The sequence below is a fragment of the Alosa alosa genome, chromosome 1, assembly GCF_017589495.1.
Source record: "Alosa alosa isolate M-15738 ecotype Scorff River chromosome 1, AALO_Geno_1.1, whole genome shotgun sequence".
NCBI lineage: Eukaryota > Metazoa > Chordata > Actinopteri > Clupeiformes > Clupeidae > Alosa > Alosa alosa.
In genome coordinates, this window is record NC_063189.1 from 25,706,312 (window position 1) to 25,724,828 (window position 18,517).

The 18,517-nt window shown below is 42.7% G+C and overlaps 1 protein-coding gene across 2 annotated transcripts in view; it reads left to right on the forward strand.

Annotated features, from left to right (window-relative positions):
• cntnap2b (contactin associated protein 2b) overlaps nt 1–18,517 on the forward strand; it is a 44,049-nt gene that overhangs the window by 10,061 nt on the left and 15,471 nt on the right. For both annotated transcript variants that reach the window (XM_048253190.1, XM_048253198.1), the window contains exons 2-11: nt 6,475–6,585; nt 8,967–9,160; nt 10,589–10,736; nt 11,229–11,432; nt 11,938–12,122; nt 12,973–13,116; nt 13,409–13,667; nt 14,296–14,445; nt 15,847–16,009; nt 17,625–17,731. In XM_048253190.1, coding sequence (XP_048109147.1) covers nt 6,475–6,585; nt 8,967–9,160; nt 10,589–10,736; nt 11,229–11,432; nt 11,938–12,122; nt 12,973–13,116; nt 13,409–13,667; nt 14,296–14,445; nt 15,847–16,009; nt 17,625–17,731 — 1,665 coding nt within the window. The remainder of the gene's footprint in view (nt 1–6,474; nt 6,586–8,966; nt 9,161–10,588; nt 10,737–11,228; nt 11,433–11,937; nt 12,123–12,972; nt 13,117–13,408; nt 13,668–14,295; nt 14,446–15,846; nt 16,010–17,624; nt 17,732–18,517) is intronic.

The window sequence follows — 18,517 nt, forward strand, 5'->3', positions numbered from 1 at the left end:
TCTGTCCGATTTGTTATGCAGTTTGAGCAGGCTGATGATGCATGACTAGAAGACCTAATGATCAGTATAGTTCCACTCCGATCCAAGTGGATATCTAGTCAGAAATTTTTGTCTGCTGTCTTCAAGAAAAATGCAGCGTGTACCAGGCTTATAGGGGTGGGACTTGGCGTCTTTGGAACAGTATCCCCTAATCAAGAACCTGTTTGTGAGAGTTAACACAGTCATCTCATTCTCTGCTCCAGTAGAGCATTTTCTTTTCTTCCTGGATCGATAAGCAGGCTTCACCAATTAAGTGTCTCAATGGCAGACTTTTAAAAAAGTTAGTTGTGCATATAGCTTAGGCATTAAACTAGCGACCCCTGCAATGAAAGTCACAGGTGGTGTGTGTGTGTATGCACGCGAGTGCATGTCAAAATGTTGTTTGAGAGCATAATTACGTTAATTGGTGGAGTTTTGAGCAAGGACATCGTTTGCATTAACACCAAATTGTCTTACAGTGAAAGCGAACTGGGAACATTCCTTTAACTCTCTCTTAAACATGCATACACACACTTGATCACACACACACACGCACACACACACACACACACACACACACACATACACACTTAATCCCTTCTCTCTGTCTTCATTTAAAAGTTGCCTATTTAATTCAGTCATACATTAAACCTAAGCTTAAGTTGTCATTCAACTGTGTCTGTGATAAGTTCTGGACTACACAATGAAGTTGAAAGCTGTGTTTCTTCCCTACCAAATATCTATGAATATTTTAGAGAAACATTTTGGCTGATAGAGCGTGGTCTAACTTTACTTTGTTCTTTTTTGGAGTTTGGATGAAGCATTTTAACTGGAGAATGTCTTATTCTTTATGCTGCTACAAGGCAAAGACAAGTAGAGCAGAGTGGAATCTAGCCAAACTGCATCTGTGCACACATAGTCCATGGTTGCACTTGTCATACTAATGGTACAGAAATAGGTCCTTTTCCTCTGATGAGCTAGAACATTTGGAAAGAAATACAGACTCATTAAGCACTAACACTATGTTAGCTGAAAACATTTCCTGAAACTGATGACCAAATCTTTGATTTATATTCCACACTGTTCTCACACCCTGACACTGCACTGCTAACTTCAAAGCATAGTGGAAAATGGGAGCGTACCTATGTTCCCCGAATAATTCCGAAATCGGCCAGTGCATTCACAGTCACCCACTCCACCAAAGATCATGTTCCCCTAACCTAACCCTAACCCGGGCGGGGAACATAGGACCCGGGGAACATAGGGATGACACCATGGAAAATAAATGAATGGAATACAGCTCCTATGTTCTGAGTGCTATTTGTTAACAGCTCTTTATCCCGCTGTTATGGACCCTTTCAAGAGAGTTCCATTATCAGCATCATAGTTGGCCCCACAAGACTTCCGTTTTAACATTCCATATGTTATCTTAATGCAGAGGAAGTAGATTGGGGCCCAAATAGAACGTTCAAGCATTGTTTTTGTTTTTATTGTTGAAAGGGTCTATAGACCCTTTCAAGAGAGTTCCATTATCAGCATCATAGTTGGCCCCACAAGGCTTCAGTTTTAACATTCCATATGTTATCTTAATGCAGAGGAAGTAGATTGGGAACCAAATAGAATGTTCAAGCAATGTTTTTGTTTTTATTGTTGAAAGGGTCTATACTTACATCAAAAAACTCAGTCAACTCAGTGAGAAACCGATCGGACTTCAGGAAGCTGATTGGGATGGAGGCCCATTCTGCTTGAGCACGTTTGCATATTGATCCTTACTTTGCGAATGAGAGGCCCAGCTGCATAAATCTCAGTCAGTGGAGGGCAGACTGATTTATGAGCCTGACCTTTGCAGACCGAACGGCAGACACATTCAGTGTAATCTACTTAGAGCATATGAAAAAGTTCATGATGGGAAAAGACAGATAATCACATTTTGTGAGTACACACACACATATACACACAAGTGCACATGCACACACACACATACACAGTGAGAGATAGACAGAGAGAGAGAGAGAGAGAGAGAATGAGAGAAAGTGTGTGGATGAAGGCTGTGTGGGGAGTTGTGTGTATGTACAACATTTGTCAGTGTTTGTCGTTACCTCAATTACAGACCCAGAAAGTGATGAGGGAGTTTGAGAGCTCAACAGCTTGGCGGTTAGCGTGCGGCGGCTCTGATCTGCTATCTCTGTTATTCACCCAGTGTTTCCTCCCTGTATACACAGCTCTCTGGTCTTTAATTGCCTGGCAATTGGGCAATAAGGACCCAGAAAGTAGTTGGTACTGAGACTGAGCTGGACCTGGTCTATCCCACGTTCAGAGGGACCTGGGCCATATCAGAATCAGGCTCAGGCCAGAATCGGCCTCTCTCTGCACTGGGACTCTGCTGCAAAGTAGTGATCCTCTAAATATTGGCGATAAGTGATTCAGAGATTTATATATGGGAAAGGTTAGGTCAATCATGAGACTCATTCATTCATTCATTCATTCATTCATTCATTCATTCATTCATTCTGTATTTCCTTTATTCTGTCTGTCATTCTTTCTTTCTTTCTTCCTTCCTTTCAAAGTAAGTTTGTATTTGCTCTATTTGTCCATCAGAGTGTTATGTTACTATCACGTTCACCAGAAGTCTTCTGCTATGCTGTACAATGTACAGTGTGAGTGACATTATCAGGATTAGTCTTTTCACCCCCACTCTTTAGCTTTGAAACGCTATAAGCCCACATGTGTTCAAAATTTCCTGAAATGCACTGAAACTAAGAGAGTGTAGCTTGAAGCTAATGGTCCTGATGAAGGTCAAATCATTAGCTTGACTATTTCCTCTCTTTTCCTTGTGTAGCTCATAGACCTTTTAAAAAGGGTAAGACATCAGACTGTGTTGGACTTACAGCACAGTTCATAAGGCCTGATGGATGGCTTTTGCCTTGCCAGCAGCCCCTTCATAACACCCAACTTGAGCATCACCTCACATGCCCTCTTCAGGGTTGTTGAACCCCCCACACACACACACACACACACACTCATCCCCACACAACCTCTCCAGGCTGTGGCTGAGGTTTGGCCCTGAAGTGTTGAACAGGTCCTGACAAATTGAGGTACCGCTACCGTGACCTCCAGAGTTGCAGCTAAGGGCTCAGCTGGGTTTACTTGAATGCCTTTTGTAAAACCTATAGCAGCACAGACACATAAATATGGGAAGCGCTCTTCCTGGAAAGGTCAGATTAGCATTTCTCTCACCACTGACTCTACCAAAACAAGTAACGTTACTGTTTACTGTTTACTGTTTTTGAGCCACACAGCAGCTGACCTCCAAACACTTTATTCATTCTTCATGACCCTTGTGCTAAGTGAAGTTTGTGTATGTTGCAAATAATGTCCTCCTTGTGTACAATCACACTTAGAAAGACCAAGGTCAAACATACTCTTGACCAGGGTCCCCAACACAGCATCAATACTGAATTTAGCATCTGATGCTCAGCATTGTAGATCCTCATTGCCCAGTCTGTAGTAATGTTATTAGAAAGGGCCAGTGCAGATCTCTGCTCTGATCTGTCTGCTACCCAACTTCAGTAAATAGATAAGCATCAGCTTACACAACCACTTCCCCAAGAGGCTATCTGTCTCCAGCAGGGGTTCACAGAGAGAGGCGCTCAGCTCCATCACGAAAACAGAGCACTGAGCTTTAGCAGACAGATGGGAAAAGGCCAACAAGATGAAGACTGATGTGCTGACACACAAAATATCTGACTGTGTGTGTGTGTGTGTGTGTGTGTGTGTGTGTGTGTGTGTGTCTGTGTGTGTGTGTGTGTGTGTGTGCCTGGATGTTTGTCTGAGCCTGTGTGTTTGTTCAGGGTTGTGTGCATGCGTCTGAGCAGTTGTGTCTGTTTGGGCTTGGGTTCGACGAAACCAAATTGCACGGTTGATGTGATTGATGATGTGATGTGATTCTGAGACTCTAGTAAACTTTAGTGAGTAAACTTTAGTGAAAGGCCCTGTAGAGACAGGGAGAAAAAAAAAACCTGGCGCCGCGTTCTGAGCCCGAGTTTCCTCTCCACTCTCCCAGTGCATTATCTCTGGCAGACAGGCTTGTGCTGTAGTCCGTCACACAAAGGCAGCTCCTGTGCGCACCATCCCAGCTTTGTCACCAGACTTGAAAACTCCCACTGGCTGGAACACTTTTGATTGACCTGGTCTAATCTCTGCTTGCAATGAGCTGCTAACTCTCTTTGCTATTTTTTTGTTCCCTCCATTTTTTTTCCTTTATTATTGTAGTCAGATGTCAAAAAAGAGGAGAAAAAACATGGGTACTAGGTTGTGCTTCATCAGACTTGCATAGATACCTGAGCACATGCATAAAATGTCTTGACATCTCAACTTATCTGAGAAATGTTTTTTGTTGATCATGTTGTTGTTATAAAATAGTAAATTGTTCTAGATATACTATTACAATGTATTTTTCTAAATTAATTTAGAAATTGAATGCATTTCGTTCTTGTAGATAAAACTATGCAACTGTTATAAAACATTAGTTGAAATGATGATCTGCTGTGACAAGTATGAGCTGAGTTTGCAAGGGCCATAAGTTGTACATACTTTCTCACATTGTCCCCTGAATGAAAGAGATTCCTGAAGGTGGGCACTGAGGGCCAGATGTATGTACATTTGCGAACGTAGCGTTATCAGCGTCATTGACACACCGCAGATTGCGAACGCTGTCAGACCCAAGTTTCCGTGGTTTTTATCAATCGTTCAATCCTTAGTGTAAACTGCGCCTTTCTCTGCCTTTCTCCGCCCATAAACGCAATTTACGAACGTCCACAACTGAATGGCAGCACCTACATACAAGCGCAGTTGAATGAAGTTAACTGATGACAACATTAAAAATAATCAAACGTTTAGCGATCATGAAATAATACCATACATGATAAGATGTAAACAAGCAGGGAGATAATGAAGATCAGTAGTTCTACTCAAACTACTTGTGCACGTAGGCTATGGAAGATTGGTCAAATCTAGCAAGTAGGAAAGTTTAAGTGAATGACGTGAAAGTGAAAGTAAGACATTTGAAAGGCCAACGAAAGGCCAAGTTAAGGTTGCTTTTGGTAGTACAAATACTTTCACCACAAAAACTGGTGCTCTAAATAGCGATTCTGTTGGCTTTGAAAGGTTCTCTTATTGACACATTGAACTGCAATTTGGATTAACACCTGCTTTTACAAGGCGGAAGCTTTCAGGAGCAGTCTTTGTACATACCGCGGAATACATCATTAGAAACTCCCACTTTCCCCTAGATCCTCCCATGACAAACGCAATCTGCCACTTTCAGCTCCTGCGACAGGCAGTTTGCGCTTTTACATCATTGCGGCCTGTTTGTACATACCTTGCAATTATTTTACACGCACATTGCGAAACAAATACGCCTGAAGTGGGCGCAAAAGGGTTAGTACATCTGGCCCTGAGTGTCTGCACTCTGTAGTCCTCTCCACACCTTCTCTACAAACCACAGAGACATATTGAAATCCAGACATTATGTAGGCCTAACATCTTTTTTTAGCTGCCGTATAATCATTACCAGCGCAACTCAGAATAATTAGTCTAGTCTGTATCCTGTCTGGACTATTGATCCATCCGATAAAAAGTGAAAGGCCAAAATGAGTTACAATAGCTTCTTAAGTATGAAATGAGAGAGCAACTAACTTGCACAGTAAGGCCAGAATAAAAGATTTAGTCAAGCCACTCAAAATGAGAGCTGCCCAGACAGTTCTGTCATCCCTCTGCCAGTGTCTGCAGTGAGACGGTGGCCTCGTCCTCCACTGGGCCCTTCAGTTCTGTGAGAGCACACGGTCAAATAGTTGGAGAAGAGCAGTCACGTTGATCTCAACGCCTCACGAGAATGCATGTCTCCTCGTTTGCGAGGCCGCTATGTCAGTGCCCCCACCATGCTCTAAAGCAGTGTTTCTCAAAGTGTGGTCCGGGGACCACTAGTGGTCCGCAAGCTATCCCAAGTGGTCCGCAAGCAGACGTGGTAAAATATAATATACATGAGTTGTTTGCAATATTGAACCAACTTGTATGTAAATTCAAACAGTTCTGCAACATGCCTATGTATGCTACGCCAGTTTAAATCATATGAATCCTCTGACACAATAAGCAAGGTGAGGCCTATTGTGTAATATACTGTTGAAGTACGTCTACTCTTCTTTTTTTTTTGCTAGGTGGTCCGTGAGGTTTTTTTTCATTGGTTAAGTGGTCCTTGGTCTGAAAAAGTTTGAGAAACACTGCTCTAAAGTTTAAGCCAGCGCTGTGAAGTATTTCATTAAGTGCACATTCCTAGGCAGTCAGCCGCCTGGTAGCCTTCTGTGCTTTAATGCAGCCCTACATCTAGACATGGGTAGGCTACTTGTTTTGTGGCATGTCTTCTCAACTTGTGTGTGTGTCTGGTGTCTTTCTCTGCAGAAAAATGTGACGAGGTGTTGGCCACCCCGCTACCGTACAGTGCGTTCTCGGGGTCCTCGGTGCTGTCTGGTGACTATGGGGCCGGCTATGCCAAACTCAACAGGAGAGGAGGTGAGTACCACTCCCATACTCCAGCCTGACTTCCTGTGGGCCAGCCTCCATTGCTAATGCTGGACTTGTGCTCAGCTTCATAAGATTGGACATGGATATCGTAGACATGGGAGATGTCATACACAACATAAAGCTGATGTCCGATGATTTGACCATGTCTTGCTACCTTTATAGAATTGTCATGACAGCCATATACTGTATATATAGTTAGGGTGCGATTTGTAGGGGATGGGTGGGATTTCCCCCCCTCTGGTTTTCCTATCCCTACCTCTGCTAAATTATTTTTATCCCCGGTGGGGACAACATTTATCCCCTCTGCCTCTAGTCTAGTAGGCTAGCCTACATAATAATCTGACATCAGAAACGCACCGTCACCGTCAGCACTCATGCTGCTGACACAGTGGCTGCGTGATAACTTAATTTGTCCTTGATCGTGCAGGACATTTCAGAATGTCGACTGTGTAATCCATCATAAATGGCTAGTTTCAATGGAAAAGTTAGCAGGACAAATGAAAGAAAACGAGAAGGATTCAGTGAAGCATATCGTCATATTTTAGAATCTTCAAAATTAGAAAACTGATGCAACTGAGATGGAGGACAACTCCACGTATAGAACGTAGGCCTATTGTCCAAAGGAACTTACATTAAATGAGGAGATATTAGCTGAATGTCACAAAAAGTGTTACAGAAATTGCTTGGCATCGCTTATTCAATGGCTCTCTACCGAAACACCTGTAGTTTGCGGAGGACGAACGTGAAAGCACTCGTTTGATAAATAAGCCAGTAGGCTAGGCCTAGTAGACAAATAACTTTCAGAAATAATCTGTACTGCAAAAACGAATGTTGGTGGGTATTTAAACTATCTAGCGGGTGTTTTAACAGCTGCAAGAAATAGAAGCATGGTCTTTATGTTCTGGTTCGTAAATTATTTTCATAAAACTTCTAGTTGCCCTATAACTTTACTCTCCGAACTTCACTGCACTGTAGCTAATTAACTGACAGTATGATAGTAGGCTATTTATTTTCTGCAGGCTACAATAAACACTTTTATTTTTTCAACTTTTGCAATATTACCCACTTGGCTACTGAACGCAAATCAGCAGGAGAGAGAATGCACGTACAGTACGCAGCGTGTAGTGCAATGTGTGCTATTTGGTTACCAACTAACACTGTTAGCCAATTCACTAACTCAAGACTTCAGTGCCATCATATACAACATTTTTTTTACATAACAAATACAGAAAGGATGGAGGCAGCAAAAGTAGAGGAGTCATTTCAGATGGGGCAAGAACAAGGTGAATTTGTATGCTTGTCAAAACGTAGTCCTACCCTGCATTAGAGGAGCTGATCATACCAAGCACACTCGCTGTTTAAAGTCATACATCACGGTAAACTAAAACTAAGATAAAGGTAAATGTTACAAAGGTGGCAAAATGAATATAGGCTATTATTAGCCATGACATTACTAGGCTATGAATCGTTCGTTCATTTAAAAAAAAAAAAAAAAAAAAAAAAAATTGGGGGTTGGGGGTTACCAACTTATTAAAAATCATCCCCCCCTCTGGTTTTTACACAAATCGCACCCTGTATATAGTGTATATTATGCCATAACAAATTGACTTCAGGTCAAATCACTACATATAAGTTTAGGCTGTCCTTACATAGCATGGTGCAGTAATGAGTCATGGCACAGTGGCATATGGCATGGTGATATTATTCTTATGAAGCAGGGCTCAAGAGCATAACTCATAAAATTTGTGTCCCATGGCCATTTATCCAATTAGTATTGCAGCACCATTAGGGAGACTATGATTTCCTCAAATCTCTCTGACTGAAAACGTTAGAAAATGATTCAGAGAAATGGTCCTTTGACTTTGTCTGAGATGGCACCTGACTGCAGTGGGTTTGTATTAGAATCCGTTTGAATCTGAAAACTGGGGAATTTTTCATTTTGTAAATAGAGAAACAACCCTAAAAATATTTCAGGAAACACAGGATATTTAGGACCCCAAGTAAGTTTGTTTGAGCTGATTATAATCATATATAGTTACAGACCCCATGCTTATAGTATATATATATATATATATATATATATATATATATATATATATATATATATTGTATATATTGTATATATTGTATACTTCATAAACCTAGGAAGGGTACAAACGAACATGCTTTTACAATATTGCATGTAACATTGCATTAGCAACGTTAGAAGTGTAGAGAAATTATTCTCTAAACATCTACAACATTGTTTCTACCCAAATGGCAGTTGAGTTATATCTTGGTAGTCAGGTATCTGTTATCTCTCCAAGATGATTGCAGATAATTGAAAAGATTTCATTATGTTATGCTATCCTTCCCCTTGCCTGTGTCAGGAGCTGGGGGCTGGTCGCCGCAGGACTCGGACCGGTACCAGTGGCTCCAAGTGGACCTCCGGGGCAGGAAACAGATCACTGCCATAGCAACGCAGGGCCGATACAGCAGTTCTGATTGGACGAAGCAGTACAGGTTCCTGTATAGTGACACAGGGAGCAACTGGAGGGCCTACCGGCAGGACGGCACCATATGGGTGAGAGGAGCTCGTCACCGGGCCTGCTGTGAGGGACTGATGACAGGCTGGTGTGGGGGTGGAGGAAGGGGGGGTATTCCTGTCACCTATTGCTGATGAATCTGGCACCAATTCCACTCTGAGCTGACACAACATTGGCCCTAAACTGGCACACGCCCGACCCTAAACTGGCACATGACCGACCCTAAACTGGCGCAGATCCATCCCTGAGTCTGTTCCTAAACAGCCTATGCCATATGAGACAGTTGCATTTACTACAAAAGATAAGAATGGCCATTCCTATTCCCAGACATGCTATGTTCTGCGTCAAACCAGGAAGAGGGAGTGTATGAACTGAAATGAATTCAAGGGAGTGGGGATAGCAGGTTGTTATATATGATATCTGAACAATCCGTATCCTTTGAATTACTCAATGTAGTAAGATGCCTTTGTGTAACAAAAACACATCATCACCGACTGTCCCTGGCAGAGTAGATAGTCCTGTACTTTAAAGAGCAGTTCTAACGTCCAGTTTACTACATGTAGTTATGCAGCACCAGCCTGCTTAGGAGTGCAGTCTAGAGCCTGCAGGTCAGTCCACATCTGCCACAGGCGCTGCTGCTGAGGTATGCACATCTCTCTCTGACCGAAGCTTCCCCACTTTTATGTGTCTGTCAAAGTGCAGCCATAGATACTCTTTCCCCCATCTACTCTAATGCTAGGCCTATTGATTTTTATCATATTAAATATTAGGCACGTCAGAAAAGGTTAATGGGTTTCTTGCAAAACAACCTTACTCATCTCTCATTTCATGAGAGATTGAATTCTACATGACAGAATGGAGTACTTTTATTTTCTTGCTCTACACACTACTGTTTTGCTAATATGTAAATTAATGATTACTACATTATTGTTATGAAAATGTCACCTGCTCTTTGTAGTTTGGTGTTATTCAGCAGGGTGCATTCAATTACCGCCTCGGTACAGGAATACAGAGATAACGCACAGTTCAATTCACTCGTGTAATTGTCTTCTAATAATAACTGAATTGCAGCCTGGCAGATAAAATGAGTGAAGCTGAGATAGATCGAAATGCAGTCATGTTTCTCCCAGTGTGTTCTCTGGGATCGTCATATGGGAATTCACAAGGTCTATCTGACATGTCCACAAATGTCAAATTTCCCCAAATTATAATATAAAATAATATAATCTGGTACAAAATAATAATATCTAATTATGTAAAAAGATAATAGAAATGATATTATGTTTGAAAAATGTCAGTGACAATTCTGGATTTTAACTTATGTTTTTTGACCTTTTCAATTCTCAGTTGCTGTATCACAGAATTTGTGAATGCTGGAGTAGTGGACAGACAATAACAAGAGTAGGCGCTGTGTGGTCATGTCTGAGATAATCTGTGTCACTGAACTGGTTTCCTGGACTCTGCAGACGTTTTCTGGAAACTGGAACTCCGAGAAGGTGGTGAGGCACAACCTCCAGTATTCCATCGTGGCACGGTATCTCCGCTTCATCCCGTTAGAGTGGAGTGAGGAGGGACGAGTAGGGCTGCGCGTGGAGGTCTACGGCTGTGCTTACTGTAAGTGATGCCAACCAGGAGTTACTGTAGCAGGGGAAGTCATGCCTGAGGGTGGAGGGTTGGAAGGTATCCAATCATTGAACACCATGATATTTTTAAAGGGAAAATCTTGATGCTATTCCTCTACAAACATGAGTGAAAATCCCCACATGCCCAGTACAACTGTCTGTCTTACTAAAAATCAACTTGCAGTTATTTTGAAAGGCACTAAACTCTAGGCAGCCCTGTTTTGTTACACTATGTTGTCACCACGCTTCTTCTACGGACTCATTTCTGATAGGCCAATTCCCTGTGGCAGTGTACAACCCAAAGTATGCCCTTTATGACATGTTTTGTTATTGTCAAAGTCATCTGTGAAGACAATAACAGTAATGGGTTGATAACTGATTGTGCAGTTTCATCCTTCCACATTCAGCCTATCTACTAACACATTTCCATGCTTGGACAACCCAACCATCACACCAAAAAAAAGCTCATTTTCTCCCTCCACAGGGTCTGACATGATCAGCTTTGATGGCCAGGGAGTAATGTCCTACCGCTTCCGGGCGAAGAAGATGCGCATCCTGAAGGACCTGATCTCCCTGAAGTTTAAGACAACCAAAGGGGACGGAATTCTCCTGCACGGAGAAGGACAGCAAGGGGACTACATCTCCCTGGAACTCCAAAGGGCCAAGCTGTGGCTCCAGATCAACCTAGGTAACCTGGGGCTCTCTCACACCAACATTACTGGCTTACTGGCTGTTTGTATGCTGTTCGAAAAGCACTGTAGAAGTTCAGGGTGTATATATAAATATACTATTATAAATATATTATACCATTTCATAATTAAAGATATACTATTCGTTTTTATAAGCTTGTTAATGTCCCTGGTAATGTGATGCTTTCCTGATTGCGTTTCTGTTGGTACCTCACATTATATTTGCCTTTACCTTTAAAAAATCTTACATTATCATTTCAGATCATAGATTTGAATAAAGGCATTGCTGAATTATGAATGTCATGCTTGTTTTGCACACCAGCATAAAGATTATTGTGAAATATAGCATGTCAAATTTGTGTTGCATTATGACTTATAAGAATTTATCGTTCAGAGCAATTCACTTCTCGATGACTCCTTGACATTCTTCAGTTTTTTCCATTCGAGGTAGATGAATGGGCCATATATCCTTAAACTCTTTCACCTGTGCTTTTTTAACTCCAGGAAGTAATCAGTATGGCTCTATCCAGGGCCACACAGCTGTGTCCAGTGGTAGTCTCCTTGACGATGACCACTGGCACAGCGTGGTGATACAACGTTATCGTCGGAGTGTCAACTTCACCCTGGACCAGCACATACACAGCTTCCGAACCAATGGAGAGTTCGATCATCTCGACCTAGATTACGAAGTAAGTGACAGAGATTAGTCTGTGGAGGCACATGCCAATAATCAGTTCATGACTTTCAAGTCTGATAACACGTATATGAGTGCAGCATTCAACCCACCTCATCTTACAACATATTTTCAAAAGACTATCTGTTGCATCGTACTTACTGTATCATGTAAATAATAACAATATGATGGGGGCTATTTAAAAAGAAATGTTACTGGTCAGCTCAGTTCCAGCTAGCTTTACTACGAAGTGCTTTGTGTTTCACCAACATTACTGGTCTCTTTACCTCACTGTTTCATGATGTAACTGTGTTGTAACACTTTTGTTCATTAAAACTTAATTTTAATTTTCAGATTTGATATTAACCCACTTCCTGTGTATCACCCATGTACAGTAATCATTCCTCATTGGCAGCCAATTGTCTTGGTTACCTAATAAGCTGCTCTAAGTTGAATGCCAGAATGCTATTTCCACTGAATACTTAGAAATAGGGAGCAGGTGTTCATTAGAAGGGGCCGAGTAGAGTTGAGAGACTTTTTAAATGAGTCTTGAGCCTCTAACTCTTCTGCTCTCCTCTACGCTCTCTGTGGAGTCAGTCCATGAGGAGGCCACAGGCACTAATACATAAATATACTTCATGTTTCCTTAAAAATACTACCAGGCGCTTACAAATCACCCTCATTGTATTTCAAGTCCCCTCCTTTTGTCTGTTTCGCTTTTTTTTGTCTACCTAATCTTCGTTGTCCTTGTCCTTTCTCTGTGTCTCTATTTTACCCATAAACTCTCTCTCTCTTTCTCTCTCTCTCTCTTTTTCTCTATTCTCTCTCTCCCTCTCTGTTCATATATCTTCCTCCTCCTCTAACAGATCAGCTTTGGAGGCATGGCGGTGTCCAGTAAGCCAAGCTCTGGAGGCAGAGAGAACTTTGTGGGCTGCATGGAGGGCATTGTTTACAATGGAGACAATATCACTAGCCTGGTCCGCAGGAAGAAACTGGACACGTCCAGCTTTGTATGCATCTCTATTTAATCAGCTGTTTCCATATAATTGTGTTAGCCTTTTCCATTTCTGTACTACAGTGCTGTACCACAATGCACCTGTTTAGATGTATTGACTGATTACACAAAGTCAGGTAGAAAAATTGAACATTGCAGTTGATATCCAGCAGAATGTGGATGTATTGAATGCATGGAAGGATTTCATAAACACTGTTAGTGAATGCACTCAGTGTCATTGAAGATGTATACAGCACAGAATGGTCCAGATTTACACTTTTTACATCTGTTCTCCTGTTCTCCAATAGCGCAATCTGACGTTCTCCTGCGCAGAGTCGCACATGTTCCCCGTGTTCTTCAACGCCACCAGTTTTGTGTTGCTGCCGGGGCGGAGCGATGCGGACACGATGTCGGTGAGCCTGATGTTCCGCACGTGGAACCCCAATGGGCTGCTGCTGTTCTCACCGCTGGTCTACGGAGGCGTGGAGATCAGCCTGATGGACGGGAAGGTCACTGTGCACATCTACGTCTCTCAGAAACAGAGCACACGCGTGGACATATCCTCTGGTGAGGACACACACACACACACATACTCACACACACAGACTCATACACACACACACACACACACACACACACAAACCAAAGGCACTGGCCCAGGCTTCCACATATCTCTGCCAAAATCATTGATCAAAATGGAGCTTGTGATGCAAATTTCATATTGTTCCTCAACCCAGCTTCCCAGTTTATCTGCCCACACAAAACACATGTACCAAAGCACACCTACGTAGCAGACAGTGCTGCGGATACTTATCCTGGTGGACAATAGTGTTTTTGCTAATACATCTAAATACCAGGGGACTGGAGGTGGGAGAGGTCTAATTTGCAAAGTTTGTAGACAAACAGGATTATTTCAGATGACAGCATTAGCTGTGCAAGCAACGAGTCTCCAAGACTAATACTGCATAAGTAGTGACAGTGTATTCAATTTTCAAATGGTGTACACAGAAGTATGCCACCTATAATGATGAATCTCTGTTATTCTCAGGTGAACCAAATAGGTATTTACTGTAAATACTGTATGAACAAGCTTATCATATATTCAGTATGCTGAACTATGTACCTGTTACCCTCTGAACACCAAAACAATGTTCCTAAACATGATCTTTGTCATTGAAACTCTTCGTCTGGACAGGGTCTGGGCTCAATGATGGTCAATGGCACAGCGTCCACTTCCTGGCCCTGGAGAGCTTTGCCATGCTGACCATCAACGGCGATGAGATGTCCTCAGTGCGGGCGGCCCTTCCTATCATGATCAGGACGGGAGGCTCCTACTACTTTGGTGGTAAGTTCTGGCATGCATGCTGAGATAGTTCAAAGGGATCTTTAGGACATACCTGTCAACATTTAGCTTTCCAAAAACAGGAGATTTTTTTTGGGGGTGTCAGTGTTTATACCGGATCTGTGTTTGCATATTTAATATGTTTCATACACGTGTTCCAACACTGCATTTCGGTCGTTGCTTTTACCTTACTATTACCTTACGCATGCCAGTTATGTATCCACCAGCTGCCTGCCTGCAGCCTACTTCCAAAACTCCAAAGCTGCTTGCTGTCAGATTTGGTTCCGAGGGCACAAGTTCAGTGTATCAACAACACTCAATAACAGTTTATGTGATGTGTTAATCAATTAAATTCCCAACAATTTCACAACAGCTAGTTCTGGAGTAGGCCATTCAACTAGCCCGCTTGCTTACGACGAGACTCAGGCTGCGCAGTCGGCACCCGCTTCCTTATTTGGGTTTTGGGTTGCCAGGTTTTAGCCTATGACAAAACGGTTGAAATTGAAACTAAGTGATCGTGTATGTGTAGGGTGTATTTCATACACAATCTGGCAACCTGAATGGATCAATGATTTTAAAATTAAGTTTGATGGCCATGCAAATGAAGAGAGAAACCCTCGGGAGAAAAACGGGAGTGTTGACAGGTATGCTTTAGGATGGTGATGCTATTTTAAGGATACTCATCATGACAACAGCACTGGCTCCTGTGTACTGTTGTCATTAAAAGCCTACAGTCACATTTTAATATGGGCTACTTGGATATTTGAATGGCAAACCGTACTAAATAATTGTACTACACTATTCTAGGTAAATACAGTGCTGCACATGACTAACAAACAGATGCAACTCATAAAAAGGCTATTTGTCATGTTACACTGTACTTATTACGTAATAACAATATAATGGGGGCTAAGGAGAAATGTTACAGGTCACATTATTTATTTATTTTTGTTAGATTACTTGTATTAACAAATGACAGCCATATTGAAACATAGTTCCAGCTAGCTTTACTGTGAAGTCCTTTTGTATTGTACCAACATTGCTGGTCTCTTTACTTCACTGTTTCATGATGTAACTGTGTTGTAACACTTGTGTTCATTAAAAATTTATTTATATTTGTACAGCCATCGCCATTAGCGATTGGAATAAGCTATGACTGCAGTACATCAGCACATTCAGTTTAATGAAGAGCTCATGTGTAATTCTGTGTAGTACCAGAGTGTCGTGGTGGTCACACACACACACACGCACACGCACACACACACACACACACACACACACACACACACACACATACACATACAAAGAGAAAGAGAGAGAGAGTTCATATCTTGTAAATAGTGCCTACTTTGTTGATTCTCAATTGATGAGTTTAATCCCCCAAGGTGTCCTGTCTGTCTGCAGGCTACTTCCCCCGGACCAACCTGTCCCCCACGCAGAGGTCCTTCCAGGGATGCATGCAGCTGATCCACGTCGACGAGCAGCTGGTGGACCTGCAGGCGGTGGAGAAGGGCTCGCTGGGGACCTTCGAGAATGTCAGCCTCGACATGTGTGCCATCATAGACCGGTATGCCACTGAGACTCATGTGTCTCACCAGCACAGCACTGGTGCACTCTGGGTAACCCCTATGGCAGATGTCATGTGCCACATCTAACCTGGGGCTTGACACCTGCAGAGAACCACTTGGTTGGTGTGTGTTTGTGTGTGTGTGGAGGGGGGTTTAGTAGCCAATAGTGTTATGCATGCAGAGAAATGCAAACTAACATGGACGCACATACATACCGGTACAATACACTTTTCAGACATACACATCCTGCACATGTACACAATACACTCTCTGTCACACACACACACACACACACACACACACACACACACATAAATAATGAGAAATACAGTGACAATAACATGACAGATCCTACCCAAGAAGAAATGGCAAACCTCCCGGCTGTCTCTTGCCATTTTGCTCCTTCTTTATTGTTTTTCTCTCCCCACACCTACCCCAGCCCCCCCCCCCTAACACACACACACACACACACACACACACACACACACACACACACACACACACACACACACACACACACACACACACACACACACACACACACACACACACACACACACACACACACACACACACACACACACATGTACACACTGCATTTTCTATCAGCCCACTGCGAGGGGCACTGTTGTGTCTCTGGGGATATGGAAATGCATTTCAGTGTTGGAGCTTTAGCAGATTCAGCAGAGATTGTGGCAAGTTTACATTTCCATTGCGATGGAGTCGTTAATCCCACCTCTCAGTGTGAGACAAAGCCCTGAAACACACTCAACCGCAACATAACACAAGCACAGCAAAGACATGTTTCCTTCCTCTGTGTGGAATAAGAAAAAAACGCTAGTATGTTTATCAAAGGGGTTTGTGTCGAGGAGGTGTTGTTATATAGATGTTTCACTATCCATGATGTGAAGAGTTGTGTCTTCACAAGAGAGGTATGAGGAGCCTGTGAACTCTAGAAGTGAAGAAGGAATTGATAACCCCCCTCTTCCCCCAGTCGTAATCTCACGCTGTGGGAGCAGCACTTCAGAGACAGGGGCTCACGTACCCCTGTTTGATCCAGGAGGCGGCTTCGCCTGTCAGGATCCCACAGGCCCCTGATGTGTCTCTGACAACAATAAAAAAGAATTAAGAAACTCAAACTCCATCATGCACCACCACTGTGTTCCTGCTGTGTCAAAGGTCACGTATGACCACATGTAGGGAATTGTGATTGCATACCTGTTTCCACTCTGTGAACACAGTGATCTGTGTGAAGTAATAATGAATGGATCATCTGTCATGCTGTATGTGACTCTGAAGCCTGTCGTCCCATGCTGACGAGAGAAAACACTCACTGTGTTCAACCACACACTGCTCCTCAAGGCCCTTGGTTAAATGCTTTCAGCAGCTCCATCACAGTATACAGACACACACAATTATTTACACACATACTCACACACACACACACACACACACACACACACACACACACACACACACACACACACACACACACACACACACACACACAAACATGCAGACACACATGGGCTCACACACACACTGTGTAAATAATTCATACTATGTTGAGTCTTGACTTAGACTCTCTCTCTCTCTCTCTCTCTCCCTCCACAGGTGTGTGCCCAATCACTGTGAGCATGGTGGCCGCTGCTCTCAGACGTGGAACTCCTTCAGCTGTGCCTGTGAGGGGACGGGCTACACCGGGGCCACCTGCCACACCTGTGAGTCTCCAGTCTTATCCAATGCATGAGTACCTACAGCTAATTAACATTAGAATACAAGAGGATGGTATACTTTATTTACATTGTAGTCCATTTACCATTTATATCTGTAGTCTACCTATTTCTCAGACAAGAGAAAATGAAGACATTCAGCTGGATGAGGTTTTACAGTCACCACTGTAAAAGCAACCAGCAGCCGCTCTCCTACATTAAAACTCACGTCTTTAGGAAGTTTTCCTTTATCGGAGCACTAGCAGATTACAGAAATAAGTTTACATTGCCACAGCAACGCATTCATCCTCCAGCTCCCTCCACTGTCTGAGGTGATATGCCCTTCCTCTGAGGACATCCTCTCTGACTAAGCAGCCAGGAGGAGTCGACTGCAGGAGGGAATTGATCATGAAAACTATAACATGCAAAACATGACTAAACAGATCTGTAATGCACTAATGTTAGTGTGCATAGTTTTTACAGGATCAGGAAGTTATAAAAATAACTGAAGTGCCCTTGAGCAAGGCACCTAACCCCTCACCAACCCCCTGAGCACCGCTGTTGCAGGCAGCTCACTGCGGATTAGTGTGTGCTTCACTTCACTGTGTGCTGAGTGTGTTTCACTAATTCACGGATTGGGATAAATGCAGAGACCAAATTTCCCTCACGGGATCAAAAGAGTATATATACTTATACTTATATACTTAAAAAAGTAGTAGTATTTAAGTGATTAATGCCCAGATACTAGCTACAGTGTAAACAACAATGGGCCACAAAACAGATAGGCCTAAACCT